Source organism: Chelonoidis abingdonii, chromosome 1 (genome assembly GCF_003597395.2).
Source record: "Chelonoidis abingdonii isolate Lonesome George chromosome 1, CheloAbing_2.0, whole genome shotgun sequence".
In the NCBI taxonomy this organism is placed as follows: domain Eukaryota; kingdom Metazoa; phylum Chordata; order Testudines; family Testudinidae; genus Chelonoidis; species Chelonoidis abingdonii.
Window position 1 is genome coordinate 128,021,097 of NC_133769.1, and position 26,771 is coordinate 128,047,867.

Consider the following 26,771-nt stretch of genomic DNA (forward strand, 5'->3'; position numbering starts at 1 on the left):
TTTTTCCCTTCATAAAGACCTAGTCTAGAATCTTCTACTTCCATACATTCCGTCCATGTATATAAAGTCTATAGCATAGCCATATTTAGTTCCCAAGCCTGCAAATTATAATGTGTGGGAAGACCCTGTTGACTTCAGTGGGTCTCTGCACAAGTGCAGGCGTTTGCCTTGGTCCTTGTGTTAACAGCATGATCAAAGGCTTGCTGTTTAGGTTACATCATCGCTGGGAATGTCATGTAAATTTATGCTATTAAAAACAAAAATGTAGTTGAAGTAGGTCATGGTAACTATGAGAATTAGATGGAATATAATGTATTTATCCCTCATAGGATGGAGACTATCATGGGCGAATAATGCTGACAACACCTATGATGTGAGCTTGATCTGTGAAGAAGACTTGTTGACCACTATCTTCTGTGCATGTGACACAGAACGCAGAGGTGTCTTAACTTCCCTCCCCGCATTTATTCTGTTTTTTGCTCAATTAATTTCAAGCGTTAAGTTTTACTAGAAAATATAATCTGTGTGGTACGTATAGAGAGAGGATGGTCTCCTGGCTAAATCGTTTGGGGATCTGGTACTCTCCTGGCATTCTCACAAAAAAACAGGGATGGCACAGTTAGTCACCTAGTGTGGGTGTCTGTCTCTCTGTTTCCCATCTGTAAAACAAGGACAAGTGCCTACTTGGGGCCAAAAAATGTTTGTAAAACGCTTTGAGATCCTCTGAAAGGTGTCCTAGAAATGCAAATTATAACCATGTCAGTGAAGTAATAGGATTCTTTTCTTAGAAATCTCAGCTTGCCTTCTTGTCATTGTACAAAAAAGTATAAGTAGCTCTAAGAACAATGTTTGTGGGGAAAATCTTCATTTTGATTAAAATAAATACATCAAAATTTCAAGGGGGGGGTGTAACTTGCCATTTTCCCGCTAGTGCTCGATATAATTGCCAACCAGAATAAAAGACTAACTTTCATCTAAGTGCTTTCCTTTTTAAAGAAGGCAGTGTTGGTATTAGTGGGTTAAAATCCCACCTCATTATTGTCTAGAGAAATATTGCTGTGAGGGCAGGGTTTCACCTCAGAAATCTTCCCTTTTTTTAAGCTCTGAAACTCTTAATCCTAAATTTTCTCCTGGCTTCTGCCTCTCCTTGTCATACTAGAATTTTTCTAGCCAGTAGCTGGTCTAGAGCAGCACAAGTCACTTGGGCATGCTATGAATGTATTCAAATCACCTTATTACATACAGTGTATTGCCTATATAAAGTTGTCTTTTAAAACTGGTACAAAGACTGATTATATTTTAAAGGAAAAGTAGCTGTTTCCAAGATAGTTGATTATCTGAGACATACAACTAGCCGGGGGTCAGAAGACAGTGGTCTTGAAGAGCTGTGCAACATGCTTGATCCTGATAAAAGGGACATCTCAATGGACCTGGAAACATACCATGCTATCATGAAAGAGTGGATTGACGACTGTAAAAGAAAATGGTAACAGTGTATCTTTTTGTCTTCAAATCTCACAAAATGTCTTCTATAAAGACAAGACAGTAAGAATAACTTGTCTAGTTTGCAATGTTAATATGCTGAGCATATATTAGCATCTGGGAATCACACAACTGATAGTGACCACAAGGTGGCTTTTCACCACACATCTTCCTCCAGAGTGTGTTTAAAAAAAAAAAAAAAAGTCAGTAAGAAATTAAGGTCACACTATATCTTAAGGAGTGGGAATATATTATCGGGGATATATAAGTTCAAGCAAGGAACTTGAATGCATTTTAATAGAATGAGTGTTAACTACAGGCTGTGTTGGTAGGCTAGAGTGAATCTATTTTGAGTAACCTCATGGTTTACTTGTTTCAGGGAAGATACCACTAAGGAAACAACAAATACAGAAGATTCTGTGTTTAAATTGCATGAGGGCATTCTATCAGGTGTGGAATATTTCATTCTTACTCAGGAATACTTGACTCTCTCTTTTTTTTTCTTTTCTTTTCTTTTCTTTTTTCCCCTTAAACTAAAACTGGAAAAATCTCTTTCAGCAAAAAAGACTCCTACTAGGATAAACATTACATCAGGAAGTTTAGAGGCCTTAGGTGGAGATGTGTCCAAAGGAGACCTGTAAGTTTTAGTCATGCAATAGTTTTCTTAAACCCAATACAGTTGTTCTTCTCTAATAGGCCTAAACTCTCTTCTGGAAAAAAAAAAATGGATGATGGGATCAAAGTGCATTCCTCTGCACTGTTGCTAGCAGTGGTTCTCAAACTTATTTGATTGTGCCCCCTTTTTTGTCTGTAGTAATTTATGCCTGCCCCACTGGCTGCCCCACCAGCAGCCACCACTCTCTGGCTGCCCAGCTCTGAAAGGAGAATGGAGAGTGGCGGCTGCTGGCTGGGTGCCCAGCTCTGAGGGCAGAGCTGCTGCCACCAGCCATGCAAAAGTAAGGGTGGCAATACCATATCATGCTACCGTTACTTCTCAGCTGCTGCCATCAGAGCTGAGCACCCAGCCAATAGCCATTACTCTCTGGCCACCCAGCTCTGAATGTGCACAGTAAGTTTGGAGGGGGGTCCCCACTAAAACTTCTCATGTGCCTCCCTTCCTGGATACATTTTATGCCCCCCACTTTGAGAACCTCTTGTTGTTAGAGCCTCTTTGAACTTTGCAAAAACCTAGTTACACAGTCCTTGTTAAGAATAAAACCAGTGTTTAAAGTTTTATACAGAACTTGGCTTAACTTTTCAACTGCTGTTCATGTGCCTGCTTGTAACATTTGCTGATTCTTCTTATACCGTTTGCTATACTGAAACTTTGCTAATTCAGCTTTGGTTTGCTAGTGTTCACTGATGAACAAAATTTCCACTGTTAATTCTCAAGTGCTCTCAGTCTGACATTAATTCATATTAAAAAGTAATGTGTTTGGGTCTGATCTCAAAGGGTGCCCAGCCCTTAGTTCTATTGAGTTTTTTTCCAACTAATGTTTGGGTTTCTCTGATGAATAGCATCTTGATATTTATAGTGCTCTTAAAAATCATGATTTTGTGTTCAATTCACCATACAAAAAACATTCAAAATGGTGTACTCCTCCTGAGGTTCCAGTTTAGGCACACATCTAGCTTTGAAATTTTCACTTCTATCAATTTTTAGAAATGTAGCTTGTGCTAACCACAGGCTTTCAATGGCGGCAGGGGAGGGGGGGGGTTAAAATTATATGGTAGTTGCCAGTGACTTCTTATGAGAAAGTGACTATCAAACACTCACACCTTTTTATCCTGTGAACACTTGCACATTGAATATGGCCCCATTAATGGGATTATTACATCTGTGAAGTTATTCATAAGTGTTTTTTGTAGGTTCAAAGCCTTGATTTGGGGATGTTGTGGTAGCATCAGAACAGAGCAATTGTCTACCAACTTAAAACTTGCCTGAACACAATTTTTCTGTTCACATTTTACCTTGTTGGAAGACGCATACTGAGGAAAAACATGGAATTATGATTTGTCTTTTATTGAATACAGGGAGACATCTGACTTGATTACTTGTGTAGCAGACCTTCAGTTCAAGAATCAGAAACTTCAAGAGGAGAACTGCAAACTAAAGATGACAATTGAAGCATTGGAGGATACCAATAATAGGCTAATGGAGGACAATGAGGATCTAAATCATCAAGTAAAAAGGTGGAACGCTTTCAGCCAAGTTCAGTAATTTTTAACTCCTGCTGTCTGGAAGTGGTGACCAAATTTGCAAAAACTCCCTATGCTGGACCTCTTGTTTATTCTATAAAATTGGAAAAAGTGGTTCCCATTAATCTATCTAATAAGCTACTGAGGAGGAAGAAATGGGGATCCATTCTGTTTTTCTTAGTTCAGTATTTGGCTTGACTCTTTTTGTAGTTAAAGGCTCCATGATTAAATGTTAGTCCTAGAAATTTATGCCCACTCTACCATGCTGCCTCACTGCCTCAGTGGCTTTGGGGGAAATCCAGGTAGTTTGGCCCAGATCAGCAAAGGGAGATGAGTGTTGTGATGCTAAGCATCACAACGCCTGACTCTTAGATGCCTGGGAAACCACTGGAACAGTGAGAACCACAAAGCCTGAGTTAGGTGTGTTGGGTCTCTGTACAACGAAGAGGAAGAGGTAGGCACCTAAAGAATGAAATTCACAAAAGCCAGCAAGTGAGGCAGATAGCTAGCTAATGGGAAAAGCTGGCAAAAGGTGGTGTGTTCTAAGCCCTGCCCTTCTCATGGGGTTAGGAACTGATCTCTGTTTGCAATCCAGAACCCCTCTCCTGCATTCAGGGAAAATGGACCTGATGGGCATGGGGGGAGGAGGGAAAAGAGGCCCTCACTTTAGCTCAGTGGTTCATATACTTAAGCTGAGAAGTGGAAGATCCTGGTTCAGTTCCCCCACCTGCCTGAAGAAGGGATTTGAACAGAGCTCATCTCACCTCTTGAGTGCCTAACCACTGGACTCTAGAGTGATTCTCACTCTCTCTGGGCCAATTAATATTTTAAATTCTTTTTAAAGTAGAACCAGAGGTGAAAGTAAGCCGGTATGGGCCGGTACGGAGGACCGGTAAGAAAAGGAGACTGGTTGATGGGGGGGAGAAGCCTGCCCCCTGCATAAAAATAGTTTAAACTCACTGTTCCCTGAGTGGTTCAGCCCTCGGGGTTAGGAGTGGTTTCTGGCATCCTTGTTAATTTCACTCACAGTAGCTGGGGGAAGTCCTTGTCTGCCCCTGGGATGAGGGGATCTCTCCAATACTAATATACACAACAAATACAAGCATTTGGCTGCACAGCTTAAATTCAGAGCTAATAAAAGCAGGTGGAAGGGGAAAACTCACTGTCACATTGGTATCTCATCTCCTCCCTCCCCCTCCTCCAGCCAGGCTGCAGACAAGGCTCTGCATTCCTCTCCCCGCAGCAGGGGTTCTCCTCTAGGCTCTAGCTTGCAGTAGGGACACTGGCTGAGATGCCTGCTGCTGTTGCCTGCATGTGAACAGTTTAAACTCAGCTGTTCTCTGTGCAGTTCAGCCCCCAGGGTTAGAAGCCGTTTCTGGCATCCTTGTTAATTTCACTCCCAGTTGTTGTTAGGAGGGCGGGAGAGGGTGTGTGACCCTGGCGGGGCAGTTCTTTTCTGCCCCCGGGATGAATGCATCTCCTATACACAAAAAACACAATCAAAATCAGGAACCATTTCCAAGTTCAAATCTATCCCATTCCCTCACAAACAGAGGATCATGGTTGTGATGTCCAAACTGCTTGCAGATCCTCTTTGAAATGTTACTGAACCATGCAGGGAACAGCTGAGTTTTTAAACTATTCTTATGCAGGAGGCAGGCTTCTCCCCCCCTCAGCCAGTCTCCCTGCTCCCTTCTGCAAGCTAGAGGGAAGCCCCTGCAGCTGCTGCTCAGTGCCAGGCAGGGAGAAAGCACGGAGCCTAGTGTCGGCAGCCCGGCTGGAGGAGGAGGGAAGCCACGGAGAAATATGTGACAGTGAGTTTTCACTTTTTCAGGCTTATTCTAATAGTAAAGTTTTATTACAGACGGTACTGGTGGTAGTAATAGTAGCTTTATTTTCTCTATCTATGTCATGCAATGGGAGGATCCATGAAGTACGCAGGACAGGTGGGTTGCTTGCAATTGGACCATATGGGTAAGAAATGTAAATTACTTTCACCCCTGCCCAAACACCACGGCTCCCAGCCACCTCTGCAGCTGGTAGCTCTGGGAGTGATTTAAAGGGCCCAGCCCCTAGCTTCAGCTGAATGCCTGAGCCTTTTAAATCCTGATTTAAAAGCCCTGGGATTTAAAGGCCTCACCTCTTCCAATAGAGGCCATGCCCCTTCTGGTTAAGGCTCCTCCCCCTCTGCAGGACTCTGGAGTACAGGCAAGTCCTTTAAGTTTCTTTCACCTCTGAGTAGAACAACTTCAATATGACCTACATCAGAATCAGAATATGACCTACATCATATGTCATAGTCCAACGGCCTGAGAGGTGAGGAACCCCTCTACAAATCCCTTCTGATTATCCATGGGGAGAATCTGAACTGGGGTTTCCCACCCAAGATGTGGGAATCCTAACTGTTGGGCTAAAGGTACCACCCATCTCAGCCATTCTGGGTACCATGAAGCAAGTTCCACGCATGCCAAATGTATTGGACCCCACAGACACAAAAGATACCCCTCTGCCTATCTCTTTTCAGTTTGCAGATCGTACTGGGCTGGGGCTTAGGTGTCCGGACCCCTACGAAGCAGCAGTGTGTGTGCCCAGAGGTAGAAATTTGGGCAGCTCGGAACATTTTTCAGAGTTAGCTGTCAACCAAGAGTGGGTTTTGTTGCTATCATTAGCTCTAGAGACTGGGACTTTGTCTAATTCTAGGATTTTTGTAGCTCTGGGTCCTCTCTCTGGTACTTCCACAGGGAGGACAGAGCCTGAAAGACCTTCAAAGTGGTAGGTTTCAGAGTAGCAGCCATGTTAGTCTGTATCCGCAAAAAGAACAGGAGTACTTGTGGCACCTTAGAAACTAACACATTTATTTGGGCATAAGCTTTTGTGGGCTACAGCCCACTTCATCAGATGCATTGAATGAAACATATAGTAAGAATGAAAATATATATACACACACACACACACAACATGAAAAGTGGAAGTTGCCCTACCAACTCCAAGAGGCAAATTAATTAAGATGAGCTATTGTCAGCAGGAATAAAAAAAACTTTTGTAGTGATAATCAAGATGGCCCATTCCAGACAGTTGACAAAGAGGTGTGAGGATACTTAACATGGGGAAATAGATTCAATTTGTGTAATGATCCAGTCATTCCAGTCTCTATTCAAGCCCAAGTTAATGGTATCTAGTTTGCAAATTAGTTCTAGTTTAGCCTTTCTCATTGAAGTCTGTTTTTGAAGCTTTTCTGTTGCAAAATTGCCACTTTTAAGTCTGTTACTGAGTGACCAGAGAGGTTGAAGTGCTCTCCTACTGATTATGATTCCTGATGTCAGATCTGTGTCCATTTATTCTTTTGCGTAGAGACTGTCTGGTTTGACCAATGTATGCAGCAGAAGGGCATTGCTGGCACATGATGTCACATATCACGTTGGTAGATGTGCAGGTGAATGAACCCCTGATGTCATGGCTGATGTGATTAAGTCCTATGATAGTGTCACTGAATAGATATGTGGACAGAGTTGGCATTGGGCTTTGTTGCAAGGAGTGGTAACTGCCATATATCAGCAGTGTGCTTGGGGAGGTCCTGTCTGCATATAGATAACAGGAAGGGGTTGTGATCACACCACGTACATGTGCCCAGCTAGGTGATCCCATAGCGAAATAATATTATAGGAAAATCACTCTCACTGTAGGCCTCTGGCAGGAACAAAACATTGTTAGTGACCATGGAAACTAACAAACACTTAAAACAGACTCTGCTTGTAACTAGTTATGCACTTGATTATAAGTTAGATGTGATCCAAGAGCAAGCCTGTAAGAGCTCAGGGACAGTCCATTGACTATTCCTTGGCTGAATGAAGGTAACAGAAGCAGCAGAAGCCCTGGTGGCATGGCAGGGGGATGCTGAAATAGACAGGAATGAAAAATTCCATAAAAGGTCATTCCTTAGCCCAAAGTGCAAGCTTAAACCTAACTCAACTGACAGATTCTTGCTGTCTGCCTTAAAGCATGCCAACGAGGATGAGTCTCCGGGGACTCTTACTGTGTCCAAAAATACTATGTACATAATAAGCTTTAAAAATCTAATGCCTGTGGCTTTGCTGGATTCTTCTTTCTGCAGTGCCCAGCAAACTGTTATGAGAGCAAAATCATTAAAGGAGGAACTGGAAGAAATGAAAATTAGCCTGAACATCTCAGAAGAGAAGAGATGCAATATTGTGACCCAGCATAAACAGCTAGTAGGTCTTCTGATAATATATAAAAGTAAGAAGCTGTACGGAGGGAACGAGCTGCCTACCATTATAAAATCAGGAAATTATGTTCCCTTAATATGGCTGGTAGTTCATGTAGCTTTGGAAATAAAACTCTTGTGTTGTCTTTGCCTCTGATATATGTTAACTGCCTTTTTGCAATCTCTCAATTTGGGGCACAGTGACTGAAATAAACTTTTGTTTGCAGCTTTGTTGCTCCATGTAACACTCTCTAATACTGTCTGGAAGGGATGTTGTTGAGGAAGACTAACCTTTTAAAGCACAGCAGTGGGTATTAGGAATGCCTGTGTTCATATTCCTGGCTCAGCTGACACTTTTTTTTTTCTTTTTTTTTTTTTTTTTTGTATGGATCTTGGGCAAAACGCTTGGGGCCCAATTCTCCTTTAACTTACACTGAAGTCAGTAGAATTATACCAGTATAAAACTGGTGTGAGAAGAAACTTCACTATCCCACCTGTATAATCTGAGTAATACCTCTCTCTCAAATCTTGAAGTGTAATTCGTTAGTGTTCATAAAGCACTTTGAGATCCTCAGATGGAAGGTTTTATAATTTCAAGTCTTATAGTGAAGTAAATCATTAAGAAATACTTACAACTATCCCTATTTGCACTTTAAAAAATCCTCTGGTCTTACATACAACTAAATTTGCAGAATGTTTGGTGTTGTAATCTGTAGCCACACCTGTCTTTAAATCGGTTGATGTTCCTCTAGTAATTCTAGTGCTCTATGCAGCTCTTGTGGAGTCTGCAATTTAGATTGGCATTCTCTGGTTCCCTGAGAGAGAGAGAGAGAGATTTCTGCAGATAGCTAGTATGAGATGTAAGTCCTTCCTTCTTTAGCGGTGCTCAGGTCTTTTTCTTGACCTCCAGAGGTATGAATTCCCCCATAATGCTGAGTGAGGAGCACTGGTCAGTTAAGTTCTCCCCATGCTATATGATGCCTGTAGATATAGACTAGAACTAAAGTTTCATCATGCAACCAAAAAAGGGACTCCACTAGAATGGGGGCGGCGGCAGGATATGGGGAAAAAACAATATGAAGATGCCTGCTACACTTTTCACCTTATTACAGGAAGCTACCGCAAATGTCACACATGCCACATCCTTTAGTAGACTATATTAGTCACAGTGTTCATTATTATGTTGCATTATTCCAACAATGCAAACATCATCTAGCGTCATTCTAGCCATCTGACTTCTTTTGTGGCTCCTTAACTTAGTGGTTCACCAGATCAAGGCAGAGTAGCTTTGAAACTAAGGTCACCCAAGTAATTTGATAGTATCCTATGACTATTATAAAGAATGCTACCTTTAAAACATGGCAAGCTGACTCTTCCTGTATTTTCCTTAACCAGGAAAAAGAGAATCAGTCTCTCATCATCAAGATTTCTTCTCTTCAGGAAGAGGTACAGTATATATATACTTTACCGGTACGTGTATTCCTCTAGTTAAACTGAGCATTTGAGGAATAGAATTTTTCTATTCTTTCAAGCCTGAGCTATTACATAGCATCACTGGTTATCTTCTACAACAGAAACTTCGTAGTGAGTCATGAGTCTCCAAGAGGCATTACATTTCAGATTCATCTGGCAGATGAGGGAGAATAAGGGTTGGTTTGTTGAGGGAGAGCGGAGGTGGTGGTTCCTACTACTTAGGATCCAAAGATGTCAACTCCAGATAGACACTATTTCAGTGTTTGGGCTATCTAAACTCTTGCCCGTAACATGCACTTCTATTTCACCTCTCAACTAAGATCTGGATTAAGAACTTTAGGTGGAAGTGTTCACCCCAGTTAAAAGGCAGTAACTGACTTTTGTCCATCAATATGTCTGTCACTGGTTGTGACCTATTTATGTTGAGAGACCGCCCAAAAGTCTGCATAATTGATCATGGCTTAATGGTGTTTTGGAGGGATAGTAGTGTGTTTGTGACACTCATTTTAAAATAAGGTTGCTGTTGTATCTGATTGGAGGGAAACAGGAAGATCAAGACAAAGGTAGTTTAAATATTTTATTATAAGTAAAGTAGAATATTTTGTAACATACTTTTCAGGAAATATGGCTTATTCATGGCGTGTGTGTGTGTATATGAGAGAGAGAGAGAACACCAAGGGAAAGAGGAACATGCCATAGGGACTAATGACCCACAAGACACAGTGCAACAAACAGAAGAAATATTTCATGGAGCCAGAGAATTGTCCTGTGCTATTTCACCAGGCCCATCAATAGAACTTCCAAAACATGTCACTTATCCACTCAATTGCAAATCTCTAAGAGTAAGTCCATGCTGTTAATTAATAGTATAGCCAAATGATTGACTATACTTGTGGCTCACTCTGAGAAATGTTCAAGAGACCAAATAAGGAAACTCAGCCAAATTTATTGTCTTAAAAACAAAAGCGGATGATACAAAGACATACTTATCATCCTTTTGTGAAGCTAATCTTCTCTTGCTGCATGTTCGCATTATGCAGAAGGTGTGCTTCAAATATGCAAATCAAAACCATTTTCATTTATATTTTGGCTGTTTCAAGTTTAAAAAGCACTCTCACTGAAGATCCAGCTGACCAGTTCCTTATTTTGTTGCTTTTTACCTTTCCTTATCTCTATTCTAGATACCACATCCCAAACCCATCGAGTGTAGGGGTACATCCCAAGCTATGCTAGGACATTTGTGTGTTTTGGCTTTTACAGGATTCCTAATGCTAAAATCAACTTTGTAAAGTGTTGTGGGATACTTGACATGAGTGACAGGAATTGTGGGAAGAGCATAATACATTAATATAACTTCCCAAAACTCTATTTTATGCATAATGTGTGTTGGCTAACACTGCAGGGAGAGGCATGCAGGGGTATGTGTGATTGCAGCATGTGTAGACCGACCCACAGTAGCTTTAGTGTAGCTACTGTAAGTACTAACGATAGTGAAACCATACAGCACAAACCTCAGTGTGGGTTAGACACCTGAGTATGTACCCAGAGTGCCAGGTGGGCATATGCGGCTTCACTGCTATTCGTAGGTTGGTAAATTAAAGCTAGCTTGGGTGTGCTTAGATAGGTTGCTGTCAAGAACTTGCTCCAAAGTGTACTGTCTTTCAAAGTTTCAAGAGCTGCCTAAAGCTTCTGGGGAGCGATGGGGGTGATACTGTGGGGAACCTGATCCAAGTGCCTTGAACGGGGTGAGTTTATAGTATATGTCCTGAATAAGACAAAACTCAGGATTGTGTTGGCATAGAGACAGTGCCAACAAAAGGACATCAGTGCCTCATGTTGGAAAGATCAGTGTTGCTGGCAGCAAGCAGCCAGAGCTAGCCAGTTTGGTTTCTATGCAGTAGACACTGTAAGTGTCCACATTATAAGCCCAGAGGTGTTGTAGGGTGTGGGGGGGAAGAGAGGCAGGGTTTGCCTGGTGTGAGGATATTGACCATCTCTCTCTTCCCCCTCATCCCCATCTCCTGTTGGAGTATTTTGGAGAGGCCAGTCAGTAAGGAGCAATTTGAGAGGAGGAAATCTTACTATCTATCTCTCTCAACAGGTCATCCAAAATAGTACACCTCTACAATATAACACTGTCCTTTGGAGCCAAAAAATCTTACCATGTTATAGGTGAAACCGTGTTATAACAAACTTGCTTTGATCCACTGGAGAGTGCAGCTCTGCCCCCCCAGAGCACTGCTTTACTGCGTTCTATCCAAATTCATGTTGTATCGGGTGGCCTTCTATCGAGGTAGCTGTGTATTTGGTAACTCTTCTTCGCTATGTCTAATAGTTTGCATTTTGATCAGAACATTAGGAATGCCTTGGATACAGATGGCCTTCAGAAGAAGATTGTGGAGCTTTCCAAAGATGCAGCTGAGCTCCAAGTAAGCACTTTAAACTCAGACTTCTTCATCACTGATAAAAGACTGTTCACCAAACTAGTCCTCTATTTACTCTGAGTTCCACAGCTTTCTGAACTGTCTGCCATCACAGGATGTGATGTGCTGGTAACAGCCTGGGTTATGGATGGTGATATCTGGGTTCTACCAGTGTTCCTGATGAACCATTTTATTCCTTCTTCTCCATCTCACTGCAACTTCATTGAGAAGAATTCTTGTCTGTACTAGACTAGTTAAGGTCACAGTGCTAGAAATGAAATAATAAAAAGAAGTAAAGCACAGTGTAGATGGGCTAAGGGGAATGCATGTGTCTGTGGGAGTTTCAAAGCTCTCTTAAAGGTTAAGCAAATATCACAACAAATATTGTGGAAAAAGAATGAACCTTTTTATCCTGAGCACTTGTCTCAACTAAAGTTACACATGAATATTACAGGCTCTTGGTTCATAACAAATAGTTACTTAGATTATGACTTAAAGATTTTTTTAATGCTCCAGGTTGGCTACAAGATCAACACCTAGAGCAGTGGTTCTCAGCCAGGAGTATGGCTATCCCCAGGGGACATGCTAAGGTCTTCCAGGGGGTACATCAATTCATCTAGATATCTACATAGTTTTACGACAGGCTACATAAAAAGCCCTAGTGAAGTCAGTACAAACTAAAATTTCATACAGACAATGACTTGTATATAGAGCAGTATAAACTATACACGGAAATGTAAGTATAATAAATGAACTGGAATATAAATATTTGATAATTATATGATAAAAATGAGAAAGCAAGCAATTTTTCAATAACAGTGTGCTGTAGCATGTCTGTCTGAAAAAGCAAAGGTATTTTTTTCACCTTTGCTTGTGACTGATACCTTGACACAGATTTTTTTCAGTATATAGACAGAATTTCTGGCATAGCATTCACACATACTTTTCACAACTATATTAATGATCCTGTGACACTGGATTTCATTTGAGACCTTACATGACATTCTATGGTCAACTAATATGTACACACTGGACTCAGCAGGCTCTTGTAACTCCTCTAAACTCCCCCACCCCTGCTAGTTGGCATTAAGAGGTTTTTTGGTCACAATATAAGCTTATGATGCCATTTCCCCCTTACCACTAGTTGATGGGACTAAAACTGTAATACAAGACACTTGAGTCTGCATACCAATAAAAGACCTTTCTCTAATCTCTTTCTCCCTTCAGATGCGAGTGCACATTTATGAGAACACTATGGTGAATAAAGATGCAAGTCTATTGAAGGTTAGTAGCTTTTGTGTCACGACTGTATTGATCAAAATTTCTGAACATGGGGCACTTTAACTTATGGGGAAAGCTAATGATAATGCGATAGTACCTTACTCCATGACTTCACTGGGCCTATGAATAGATCAGGGATCAGCAACCTTTGGCACACGGCCGCCCAGGGTAAGCACCCTGGCGGGCTGGGCAGGTTTGTTTACCTGCCACGTCCATAGGTTTGGCCGATTGCAGCTCCCACTGGCCGTGGTTCGCCGCTCCAGGACAATGGGGGCAGTGGAAAGCAGCGGCCAGCACATCCCTCGGCCCACACAGCTTCCTGCTGCCCCATTGGAACTGCAGCCAGTGGGATCCGCGATCGGCTGAACCTGTGGACACAGCAGGTAAACAAACAGGCCCGGCCAGCCAGGAGGCTTACCCTGGTGAGCCGCATGCCTAAGGTTGCTGATTCCTGGAATAGATGTTACTCAACATAAGTTAGGGCATTGGAATCTGGCCCTAAAGACATAGGGGCTTGTTTATATCTAGCAAAAACAGTAGACTCCAGAAGAGGTAAAAAAACTTGACCGGCTATGTTCTTTGAAGTAGATGGGAAGAACGTGCATGCCCAACACTTTAGCTTCTAATCTAAAGACTTAAAAAATCCTAAAATGCTGAGATCACTTTTCAATTTAAATGATCTTCTATGGGCTATTCCTCACTGGGTAAAATGTGGTAAATTGCATCTCTGCCTATGAGCACATTTTCTCTTAGGTTTCTCTTTTTAAAACCCAGCTTGAGTTATAGGGGATGCAAATGTAATTTAGAAGCCTGGACCTCCTTTTGGATTCTCAAATCAAGCCAATGTGCATGTCAAAAATCTTGGTCAATATGTATTTCATCACTGAGTCAGAAAACATTCTGACCACCAACGTTTCTACAACAATGACTGCACATGCATTCTAAATGTGATGAGATTCCAACTAAAAAGTAACTTACTCAATAAATATTGCAGTAGACGATTCATAGGAAAGGTGCCTCAGGCAAAGCGTATGTTCCCTAGAATGGCAAAGACTTAAAATAATTCTAAAATATCCTCAATTGTTGATTTACAGCTCAAGTGATTCAAAGCCTCTGTGCCTTCTTTAATCTGTCCTTCTTATGGGTTATGTTCACCAAGTCAACTGACCAAATAGAAACTGGATTTTGAATGCAGTCTGGTGGACTGAGTACTTCTGCAGTGATTGATCCACAGAGGAACTTGCATAAATTGACTCTAAATTTTGGATGAGGAATATATCAGAGAAAATTATGATTTGCTTGGACACATCGACATTTGCAGGATGAGCTACTATTCACAAAGTAAACCACCCCTATGGTGCCACTAAGATAAAATAAAAGGTATTGGAGTAAGACCAATTCTCAGTTAAATGTACTGCAGCAACATCTAAGTATTACTATTCAGCCACAAGAAACATGCGAGGATGAAAGTTCAGCTGTTCTCCATCTTCTATTTTATTTTGGTGATCTTACAGGCTTAGAATAGACTTTTTTTTTTCAGCAACTTCCTTTTCTTTGCTCATTGGTGCGTAGGTTCTCAGTGCGTGTAACTTCACTTTTTTGAACAGCTATTCTTGTGGTTTTAAAATAATAGTAAAAAGGGACAGTGTACCAAAAATATTTCATGTTGCTTCTGCTTTAAGGAATGCTCTGTAGCTGAGCTTCTGAGTGTGTGAACTGTTAATGTAACTGTAATACATCTTTGAAACATGCGTAGCCATATAAACTGTCAGTAAGTTGCCACTTTAACTAATTCTACATTTTAAACCTGAAATGTGAAACACTTGCATCAGTGCTTCCCTTAGTTGATTTGATTTTTATTTTGCATTTGTGCAGCCCTCTTTTCTGCGCCTACACCTGTAGAGATCTGAACAAAGTGGAAAAAGAAAACTTTTGTTCATAAACCTTATGCAACCTGTTTGTTCCATACAGAGCCTTAAGACAGAAACAGCCATGGTATAAATTTGGGGTTTGTTTATCCAAGCCATCAAAGTTTCAGGGGGGTAGTTTAATGTAGTGGTGACTGCTGTCACCAACTTATGTACCAGATATAGATTGGCTACGTAGCTTGCCTAGTAAACACACCAGATGTGTTCATCCGAAGATGCTTCAATACTTTGGTAGGTATGGTTGAGGCTCGTTTAAAATGAGGTATCTTGCACACAGTGCCACCTAGTGGCTTAACTAAATAATACAGTTTAGCATTCCGTTACAGCTGAAAGAACGAGGAGTACTTGTGGCACCTTAGAGACTAACAAATTTATTTGGGCATAAGCTTTCGTGAGCTAGAACCCACTTCATCAGATGCATTAAGTGGAAAATACAGTAGGAAGGTGTGTGTGTGTGTATATAATATATATATACACACACACACACATATAGAACTTGAAAAATGAGTGTTGCCATACCAACTCTAATGAGACTAATCAATTACCTATTACCAGCAGGGGAGAACTTTTTTTTTTTTCCTCGTGATAATCAGGATGACCCATTTCAAACAGTTGACAAGAAAGTGTGAGTAACAGTAGGGGAGAAATTAGCATGGGGAAATAGGTTTTTCTTTTTTTTAAACTACAAAAATACTCTTTCTTTTTGCTAATACAGACTAACAGGGCTACCACTCTGAAACCCATTACAGTTGGTAATTAGCTTCACTTTGGCCAAATCTCTGAGTTCCTGTACAGTGCTCTTAAAGTATTTGAAACAGGCTAAATGTGTGGGGGAGGGTGTTCATTACTTTTTGACATGTTTTGTTAAAATTCTAGACTAAAAATACCCCACAGCTATAAGCACAGAAGTTTTTAGAACTAAACCACCTGAAAGTTCTAATCACTTGTGTTTTGTATTTAACCTCCTACTACTTGAATCTCTAAAATGCAGTAAAAAAAATGAATACACAAGCTGTGAAGAATCTCAGTAATGGGAAGAGAGGGTGTGGTCTAAAGGGAGTGGGGAAGGCCTCCAAACTTTGCTTTCTAGTTAGGATTGCCTCACAAATACAACTATGTACATTTGGTTTTCCAAATACAGAAAATATAAAACTATGATGTGTTTAAACCCTTCTTTCTTTACCCTTATCTCTATCCTAGCAGTGCTCTGACCTCTTTGTAAAGCTCTGGACGATCATGATTTGCAATTCAAATTCTAACAGCATAACTTGATAACTTGTCAAGCAAGGGAGTCTCATGTACAATGTGTAACTGAAGTAATGCCAGTTACTTCATTTCAGCATGCTAGCCACTAGGTTCTGTGCCACTAACTCTCTTTCCACCCAACCTTTGCAGAGAGACTTGGACATCCAAGAACTGAAGTCTACCATTGTGGAATACTCTTCTGTAATCGAGGTAGAGTAGTAGCTTTTCCTTGTGGGAGCATTTGAGAAAAATACGGATTTTTATAAGTTCTTATTCTGTATAACAAGTGAATTTATGAACTCTCTTTGGATGTGATTGTAGACATTACGGGTGGAAAAAACTAAACTGATAAATGATATGCAACAAATGCAGCAAGAGCTGATTTCGTGAGTATCTGAATTGGGAATTCCAGTAATTTTTCCTTTCTCAGGGAAGAAACTTGGTGGATTTTTATGTAAAATTTTTGCTGTTCTTTTCTCCTTCTAGAAATGGCATAGACTTCCCACTGATATACAAATTTAACAGCAGTATCCTTGAAGGGACAAATTCATTGCACAGTGAATTGGCACTTGCTCAACCATCTATAGAGGTATGAAACTTTTTGTTTGAACACTTCAAATTATGTACATGTCTTGCACCACTAATAACTTCCTATATAGGAAGGATCCTCATGGCTCAAAACTACCTTGGGTTATGCACGGAGGGACTCTTGGTTCTGAACAGATAGGCTTGGAGTCTGAAGTCCCTAAATCACCAGACAACTACTGCACTGGCAGCACAAGCTTATCACATGCAGCAGGACCATACCCATGGGCAGAGAATGAATGGGAAGGAAGTAGAGACATTGGTTAGTCTGTCCAGCATCTAAGGTCACTTAAATCTTGGTGCCTCTGCTAAGTTTATCAATGGGTATCAGTTGTGGTGGTTTTTGTAATGTGGACACTTGCACAAATAGTTTGTTTACCAAAAAATGCAGTTTTGTCAACCCAAAACTGTTTTGCAAACTTGACACAAATTCAATAAATAGCTTTGCCAGGAATTTTTTCTCAAGACTTCGATTCCATTCATAAAAGAGGAGGAAGGGAAGGGGGCCCAGTGGCTATTCCTTGTGAGCTTGAATGACTATGAATTGTCTTTGTGAATGACTGTGAATAGTCATTGGGTCAGGGAAAGTAAGTGATTCCATAGCCTGGTAACTGAGGCAGTCTCCTAGAACTGGGAAGACCAAAGTCCCTGTTCCAATGACTATTTGATTATTAAAAGTGGAAAACCTTCAACAGGGGAGAGTGAGGGAGACCTATACAAGAATATCCCATAGCCCAGTGTCTAGGGTGCCCTCCTGCAGTATGGGAGACCCAACTTCAAACCCCTCCTCTACGTGCAGCAAAAGAACCCACATCCCAGATGAGCACCCTGACCACTGGGGATAAAAGTTCTTGTAAGGAGAGTGGCAGCTCCTCGTCCTCCTACAGCTGTTTTTTAAATCTAATCCTATAAAAATGCACCAAACAAAATATTTCTGGATAAACGACATTTCCTTTGACCTCAAATGGATTTTTTTATTTAACAAGTTTTTCTGAAGTTTTCTAATTTCATTTGCCAGTTTTTTTTTTCAGTTGCCAGAGAACTGAAAATTCAGCTCTTCTCCCAACTCTACGGGACGCATGACAGTTGAGAACACCAATGCGCTAGACTGAACAGCTATCTGAAGGGAGCTACTTTTGGTTCTTGCCAGCCTCGGTTGGAGTCAAACCAACCTAGTGGCAAGAGACTGATACCTGACTACTAACACTCTTACCTTTCCAGTGCTCTGAAAGAACTATTGAAAAATAGGTTCTGTGCTGTGGAGTGCAATCCTAGTCCTATTCCTGTATGACTTGATGCTCCGTGCATGTTAGAAGGGCTGACTTTAGAGTACTGTCCTCCTTTCACTTACACCGTTGCTGTCCTACAGCACTGTCTTGTTACAGACCAGAACATCTCATACATCTGTTATTGGTACACAGCCTTGTTAAAGGGAATCATTGCCATGGCATATAAAACTTATGTTTCCACTAGCTTGCACAATGAAATCTTTGTCCAGCTACACTTTTAAAAGCCTTCCTAACAACACTGACGGCCTCTAGCTTAGTCGGTGAGATGAATCTGTTGGTCACTTTACCATTTTCTGAGTCGGGTGAGGGAGGCATTTGTAGAAAGAGACTGCAAGGGACTATGAAGTAATGTTAAAATGCACTGTGCCTTTTGTGGACTTGAAAGCATGAGGAATAATTGGACAGGCAGTAATCTAACAGGAGAAAGCAAAATATTTCCCTGTGCAGAAGTTTTGAACAGTAGCCTTCATTGTAGTGAGCCTCCATATTATGTCTCAGATTTTCATCTTGTGTCGCAGGATAATAGCATGAGGTGAAGTCCTATTAAAACAAGTGCAAAACAGGTCTAGACTCCTTTCTATTCTTTGTCACTCCAGGACTCCTAATACCCTCTGTGTGTGTGTGTGTGTGTGTGTGTCTGTAGATCTACCTCGTTCAGACCATTCCAACAACATTTCTAGTTCTTAAATCTCCATGACATGATGCATTTTTGCAGCCTTGATGGGCTTAAAATTCCCAGTAACTCTGACCTTCTGGTAAACACAACAGAGCAGTACTCCCAATAGTTCTATATGTCACTGGTTCTGGTCTTTATAATACAAAAGATCTCAAAGGACACCTGTTTGGCTTTTTAAAAAATATATAGATCACTGGAATTGAATGGGCGGCTTTGGATGAAACATTGGACCGAGAGGTGCTATTGTTACTACAAGGGCCTGAACAAATGGGGGAAAACTTTAAGGCTACCATCCAAAAACTGGTATGATATTGCATAAGTAACTATTTATAGGAATGTTGGGATCTTTCAGATTTTTAGTCTTTTCAAATCATCCCACAGTTGATGTTTCCACATTAATCAATGGATAGAGAACTGGTCTCTTAGGAGCATCCTACTGTTTTCCTGTAGTGGAAGGCTTCTCTAATTTAAAACAAATGCATCAACCAGATTCCCCATGTCACACTCACTTTCTGCCTTGAGACCTGAAACTTAAGAGTTACCATAAGACCAGAGTAAAGGGAAGTGCATACTTGTGCTGTCCCAGGAGCAACTGAGGGACTGAACTGGACCAAATTGTGATTGTCCCCTGCTTCCACCTTACTACGGTAATCAGTTCCTGCCTTTTCCCTGGTGATTACTCCTATCCATGCTGCATTGGCTCAGTTGTGGTGGCCAGTGCATAACTGAGTGCTGTGCACAGTTGAGGCTCTGTCCTGGCCTACTCTCCTGTATGGGAGGGGGGTGTAATTGTTCTGCAGAACCTGTGTGAAGGGAAGAGAGTAAACTGGAGATATAAATAGCCCATGCCGAGGTGCATAAGGTGGTTCATAATTGAGACCTGAAGTGAGGCAGTTTTGAACGACTTAATTTGAACCCAATTATCTGGAGGCAGTGCTTCCTGCCAGTTACTTTTATGAGGCATCACTTATTTGAGAAGTTTCTCTAGTACTGTTACTAGTTTGATATCCTGCTTAGGTAATGTTGTGTAGTGTTAAGTATTTGAAGAATTAATATGTATCTTTTCAGCAAGAGGAAGCCTCTGAAGCAGAGGAACTTGTTGTGACCACTTTGCAATGGGTAGCAGTTCTTGAGGTGAATGTGAGTGAGACTTGTGAAAAAAAGCTTGTGGTAAGTAACCCGGCTCTTCAAGCCACATTTATTTCTGAAGTGGTGGTGTTGAAGAGCTAAAAAGCTAAGGGAGGGTGTTTGGTGTAGCCTTCAGATGATGCTTGAGGACAGAACTGATAACAATCCTAGAATCATAGACTTTAGACAATCATAATGGTCTCATCTGACTTTGTCTGACCTCCTGCACAGCGTAGGCAGCAGAATCTCACCCACCCAGTCCTGTATCAAACCCCTAACCTATGTCTGAGTTATTGAAGTCCTCAAATCGTAGTTTAAAGACTTCAAGGTGCAGAGGATCCTTCAAGTGACCCATGCCCCATACTGCAGAGGAAGACAAACCCCCCCCAGGGCCTCTGCCAATCTGCCCTGGAGGAAAATTCTTTCCTGACCCCAAATATGGCAATGAAGAGCTTTCTAATCAAAGGATGGGCAGATTTTTTAAACAAATGGAACCCCTTCATTTTATACCCTACTTCTCTTCATTTTGTCCTTTCTTCTTTGGTATATTTGTCTCATTTGCTTGTGGTTATGCGTTTACTTGCCTGAATGGAAGGGTAGATTGGGTGGTTTCATGAGGAAAACACTGGTTTCCTCCATAGTTGCTGTATAAACCTGAACTCCTTCTATTCCACATACCATAGTGACAATTCAGGTGTAATTTAAACATCTCAATTACAGCTAGCTGGAAAATGGCAGAAGAGTTCTTCTGTGGTGGAAAAATTACTCATTAGCCAAAAACCTTTAGACTTAAAACCAAATTTTTGATTTGGAAATGTCACCACTGTGCCTCACCCAAACTACAGATTACATATCCCATACAACCATTGTCTATGGGCTGGGGCTCGCTGGCCACACTATGTATCCCATGATGCACTATTCTCCTCTCTTGCTATGTTGCTGTGGTAAATATGGAAAGTACCTGATGGTGCTGTATCATGAGAGGTAGTTGGTCTGGGAACCCAACCTATAGAGGGAAATGGGGTATTTACATACTACTTCAGTATTTCCAAATAAACTTTTTGGGGATTTTCAGATTTCCCCAATAATAATAATAATAATATAATAATAATAATTAATAACAACAATAACAAAACTTTCTCTAGAAATCAGACACTTTTTGTGAGGTAGAGGGGTTTACATATTGTTGAAAACCCAATTTTGTATCAAAAGGTTGGATGGAAAACTTTAGATCAGACCTCATCTCAATAGCTCACCCAGGAATAGAGTTACTTCTGAATTGGGGTCATCACCTATGAAGACAAACGTCTACATATAGTCTTCTGCTTTGTTTTTATGATAGTGGCAGCCTGAGGATGAGACTTTCCTTGTCATGCCTGAATTTCCTGTGAGTTCAGGCCTGACTTTCACTTCCTTTCTCTCACCTATTCCTCCAAACAATGTCTCAAATCTTCATCCCAGTGGGGCTTGAATTCTTGTCTGTTAATTCACTTCTTCATTCTAAGCACTGCTCCTCCTGAAGACACATCCATGTTGTAGCAGTTGGAAACTTAGCACTTGTCAACACTTAAAACACTGCAGCTGCACTGCTATGGCACTTCTGTCAGGACTCTACCTATGCCTACAGGAAAGGTTCTACTGTCGGTGTCAGTACGCCACCTCCCCAAGAGGTGGTAGCTAGGTTGACAGGAGAATTCTCCCATTGAACCACCACAGTTTATGCTGACATTTAGGTTGGTTTAACTGCATTGTTCTGGGCTGTGGATTTTTCTCACCCCTGAGCAATGTAGTTGTACCAACCTAATATTGTAGCGTGGACCAGGCCTTGCTTATAGTAGAAAAATTACTGCTCACAATAGGCGTCAGAGGGTGACCAGATGTCCCAATTTTATAGGGACAGTCCTGATATTTGGGGTTTTGTCTTATAAAGGTGTCAATTATCCTCCCCCCACCCGCTGTCCTGATTTTTCACACTTGCTGTCTGGTCACTCTAGTGTCAAAGAAGTGAACTGATGCTGGCCAAACTGATCCCTAAAATCCATGGAGTTACAGCAGGGATAGGCATGGCATTTTAACAGCAAAAGTAGAGCATGACATGATGAGGCTAAAACCTGCAGCAGCAGATAATTTTTCTAGTCTAGACCAGGCTTAATAATTGGGTCTCTCTCCCTTCTGTATCAGTACTGCCTGCTCTCTGAAGCATGCCAGTTCTGCAGTGAACATCCTCACACCAGACCTTGAACAACATTTCTGTGCTCCTAGTCCCTCTTGCATTCGTGTGAAAGGGGTCCTCTCCAAAGCTAATGCACCCAGACTGTGCCTGTTCACATCCTCTGGGGAGTTATCAACGCCGTATAGTTGTAACCCTTTTAATCTTAAGTAAAAACTCTCTCAAAAGGACTGCTGAGACCAAAAGAAGCCTGCTAGCCCAGCTCTTAAACGAGTTACCGTCTCCTACTTCACAGACTAAATCACACAAGGTTAAAATAAGCCTAAGGTTAGTACTGCTGTACCTGTCTAGCTATGGCCACTAAGATCTGGCCTACACTCAGAAGCTAGATTGGTATAACTACACCCCCTGAGCGACTGTTAAACTGACCCAACCCCTGGTGTAGACGACACTCGGGTCAATGGGAAAATTCTCCCATCAGCCTGACCACCACCTACCAGGCAGATGGAGTAACTATCCTGACAGAACAACTTCTCCTGTCAGTAGCAAGCAATAGAGTCCTGTGGCACTTATAGACTAACACATATATTGAAGCATAAGCTTTCATGAGTGAATACCCACTTCATCAGATGCATGTGACAGTCTCCTGTCAGTGTAGGTAGTCGTCGCTGAAGTGCTACAGAAGTGCAGCATTTTAAGTGTAGGCAAGCCCCAAGTTTTACAACACTACTACTGGAGACAGGTGCATTGGGTTATCAAGGCTCCTTACCTCCATTTAGTTTGTTAATGGAGGGTTCAAAGGAAAAAATATCTGAGGATGACTGGTCTTCAGAGGTGTGTAATTTAGAGAGGAAACCAGTTTGTTTCTGTTTCTCCTTCCCTCATATTGACCATACAGTCTAGACAGAACAACATAGACTTTGGAAACTGTATCCTTGAGACTTATGAGTGGCTGAATGTGTCTAGAACTGGCTGAAGTGTGTGGGCAGGGTGGTGGTGGTTTGTGTATTTGTTTTTCATCCAAAATCAGCTTTTCATTAAACAAATCATCATGGAAAAATTTCACTTTTATGAAAAATTCTGGGCTTTTCAACAAAAAGAAAAACCTTTGTTACAGAAAACCAATTTTTTTCTAAGGTTTGGTTTATCATTTTTTTTTTTGTTTGTTTTTGGAGGGGGGGAGTTTAAATGAAAATGACAACTTTTTTCAATTTCCAACAAAACTATTGTGGTTTTTCTTTTTTGACCAACTCTAATAATGACCTTGCCATCCTTCTTCTCTTAGCTAAGCTAAGCATGTTCCACATCTGTCTCAAAACCATTCTTGTTCTAACTTCCACTAACACTGCCCATTTGTTCTGTGACATCTATTTTTTCTTTTTTTTAAAATAAAGGATGTGGGCATTCAGGGCTGGTCACTTCCTGTGACTTGCACAGGAGATTTACCCAAATGAAGAACTGGTCAGATCTCTGCTATGATCCAGCATTTAACAAAGAAAGTATGAAATGATGCTTTCCACGCAAATGACTATGTACCTTTTTAGATACATGTTAAACTTCTAAAGTAGATGTCATGTGGTCAGGGTTACAGATTATATTATTTCTTCTGAATAGAAGACATTCTAGAAATATAACATGATCATTAATTCTTTTGTTTAGTCCTTAAATTGAAGGTATTGCAATATAGAAACAGAGTTTACTCAAGAGCTGCCTCAGAAAGGAACAAACATACTGAATTGTGGTTACCTCTTTCACAATAACTGTTACAAATCATTATTCAAAGAACAAGGATTAAGTTAGTTGTATTACTAATTACTTTAATCCTATGTCCCTCTCTCTTGAAATCTAAAAAACTGAAGAAAAAAATCATGTCACTCTTCAGACAGGCTTTATTTGCTAGATATGTTTCTGCCTGATGCATTAATTTTTTATCATTTTGTTAGAGTACATGTTCATAACTGCAACTCTTATTAACACTAATGGAGTTATGAGTGATCATCTCTTCAGTATACTTATGAAACACCTAGTATTTGTCTAAACTCCTTTTAGGGCTGTCCAGAGCTAGATAACTATGCTCAACTCTCCTCCCAATACAGTTCCCCCTTATTAATTTATAGGACTAGTTTCCTGGCCTGAGTTTCTTTGAAACGAAACTATTGCTGTTTCCTGGATATTTGGGACAACGGACTTGTTATGGAAGATTTTAAAATGGCACTAGGTATGCTACTGTCATGCATCTGTAGCCTCCACTGTGGTCCAGCTAATTCCTTACCTTGCTTTAGCACCTCATTATTGAAGATGTTCTGTATCAGCCTATCTCTTCAGGAACAGAAAACAGGGGTACCACTTTGTCTATTTTGTCTTCCGAGGTCCTGTTCAGGAATCCTTTCCTCTTACCTCTGAGGAACATCTGTAAACTTCCTCTACTAAACTCTTCTGTCAAAGAAGGAACAGAGTGGTGAATTAGGAATAGGCTGCTACTTCTATTTTGGATACCAGATACAGGCTACTAAAAACTTCTCTTGAGCTCCGAAAGTACTCAACTGATCTGAGAAGTTTGCACTCAAAAGGTGACAGATGCCATGTTTACTTCAAAGTCAAATGTCCCAGATCTTGAAGGAGAGGAGTGACTTGTGAACATCTAGTCTAGCCTTCTGCATAGCAAAAGCCATAGAACTTAATTCAATAATTCCTGCAGCATTTTTCTCTGTACAGAAAGGGACCAATATAGAGTCCAGTAACTTGTGGTTGAACTAGATCATGTCAACTAGCAAGACATCTGATCTACTTAAAGACCCAAAGTGATGGAGACTTTACCACATCCCTTAGTGAGCTGTTCAGTGGTTTATTATCCTTGCTGTTTACAAAATTGCATCTTACTTCAGATTTTAATATATTTTTAATAACTTCAGCTTCTGCCTTTGGCTCTGAGTTGCCTTTGATATTAAGGGGTTCTAATCTAGCAGATCTCTTCCTTGTCTATCTACTAATAGACCATGGTTTGTTTTCAACTTGTTAGTGTCCATCACTGCTCTTAGCTTTATTTAAGTATTGCATGTTTTAAAACTGTTGCAAGAATGCCAACATGAAAGACAACCCTTATTGCCTCAAATTATAACCTATAGTAGCAACATGCAAAAAATCTAAATCATGTGCATCCTATCTGCATTTACCCAAACCACCCGAGAAGTGGGGTTTGGGGACAGATGGGGTTAACATACTGAAATTTGGCAGACCAAGCTGGGAAGTTTAGTTCAAACTTCTTGGTAAATAGGCGCACACATCTTTCCCCTCACCCTAGTTCAAATGGGACCTAAGAGGGTGCACCTTGTCAGCGCCACTGAAGAAGAGCAGTGGTCTCAACCAATCATCTCAAACAGTCTAGGTTGGAATTCACGCTATAAATTCCACCCCAGAAACTAACAGGTGGCCAGTACAGATCCCAGAGCACATATTACATCCTCTTTTAAAACATTTCCACTATATCCATTGTTATCAATGAACAATTGGTGAAACAGGAAGATAGCCTAAAAGGAACAACCATAGACGCTCGGTAGTCACTCCTAAGCAGCTATTGCTATTGTGGGAGTGTTGTCTGACCAAAGGCAGCCTGCTTCTTCTGATATGTCAAACAACTACAGTATGCGCTAACAATCTAGAACTGCGCTAACAATCTAGAACTGCAACAACTTGAAGTATGTTGATTATTATTGCTGCAGTATTACATTAGTATAGGTACTGCATATTTTACCCCTGGGCTCTGTTCTGCGTTCGTAGCCTACTACTGTACTGTATCAAGAAAGTGGTACTGAGTGATTATAAAAGTATCTAGTTTTATTTTTGTTTTAAAAAAAATCAAACATCATCCATGACAACAAACATAACCTCTTGCTCTTATTTGTAAACCCTTTTACCGTTAAGTGGGAGTACAAATTCTTTGTATGCACTGTAAGTTGCCCTGGATAAGGGAATTTGCTAAGCAAATAATAATGTAATTACCTAAATTAGAGTAGTATTCCACATCAGTGTATTCTATTTATAGAGTATCAACTTCTAAATTAATTAGAAATGGATGAACTCACTCATTTTGGATGAAAAACTCTGTTAATTTGCTCTGCTTCTTCTCAGTCACAATGTCCCAAAGAGACCTGTAGACCCTGTCATCAAGTCCCTCTAGCTGTGGAAAGTGCTGAGTTTGTTCAAAGCCTTCAACAGCTCAGTTTGTCAGAGGAGTTTCATCAAAATCATCCTCTCTCTCGATTTTCCTCTTGATTATGAAATGTTTCATCAACATAAGCTCATTTCTCTGGCCTTGCTGCAGTGCTCAGTAATTCCTCATTGGTAAGCTCTCTGAATATGAGCAAATCCATAGCTGCTGCTAAGTCCTCCTTTTCAATACTTGCTTGAAGTGGAGCATCATTCAGCGGGTTGTCAAACTGTTCAATATCACAATATATTTGCCTTTCCTGAAACCATTAGAAATTATCAGAGGGGTAGTCTGGATCTGTAAAAGCAGCAGAGAATCCTGTGGCACCTTATAGACTAACAGACGTTTTGGAGCGTGAGCTTTCGTGGGTGAATACCCACTTCGTCAGACGCAGGTAGTGGAAATTTCCAGGGGTAGGTATATATATGCTAGCAAGCAAGCTAGAGATAACGAGGTTAGTTCA

At 40.8% G+C, this 26,771-nt stretch overlaps 1 protein-coding gene across 1 annotated transcript in view; it reads left to right on the forward strand.

The window, feature by feature from the left end:
• Window positions 1–26,771, forward strand: part of IRAG2 (inositol 1,4,5-triphosphate receptor associated 2) — a 72,043-nt gene that overhangs the window by 4,180 nt on the left and 41,092 nt on the right. The window contains exons 3-16 of the mRNA XM_075069992.1: window positions 330–440; window positions 1,306–1,486; window positions 1,862–1,932; window positions 2,041–2,119; window positions 3,517–3,675; window positions 7,793–7,910; window positions 9,299–9,349; window positions 11,728–11,805; window positions 13,027–13,083; window positions 16,404–16,463; window positions 16,575–16,639; window positions 16,740–16,842; window positions 18,993–19,106; window positions 19,872–19,973. Coding sequence (XP_074926093.1) covers window positions 330–440; window positions 1,306–1,486; window positions 1,862–1,932; window positions 2,041–2,119; window positions 3,517–3,675; window positions 7,793–7,910; window positions 9,299–9,349; window positions 11,728–11,805; window positions 13,027–13,083; window positions 16,404–16,463; window positions 16,575–16,639; window positions 16,740–16,842; window positions 18,993–19,106; window positions 19,872–19,973 — 1,349 coding nt within the window. The remainder of the gene's footprint in view (window positions 1–329; window positions 441–1,305; window positions 1,487–1,861; window positions 1,933–2,040; window positions 2,120–3,516; window positions 3,676–7,792; window positions 7,911–9,298; window positions 9,350–11,727; window positions 11,806–13,026; window positions 13,084–16,403; window positions 16,464–16,574; window positions 16,640–16,739; window positions 16,843–18,992; window positions 19,107–19,871; window positions 19,974–26,771) is intronic.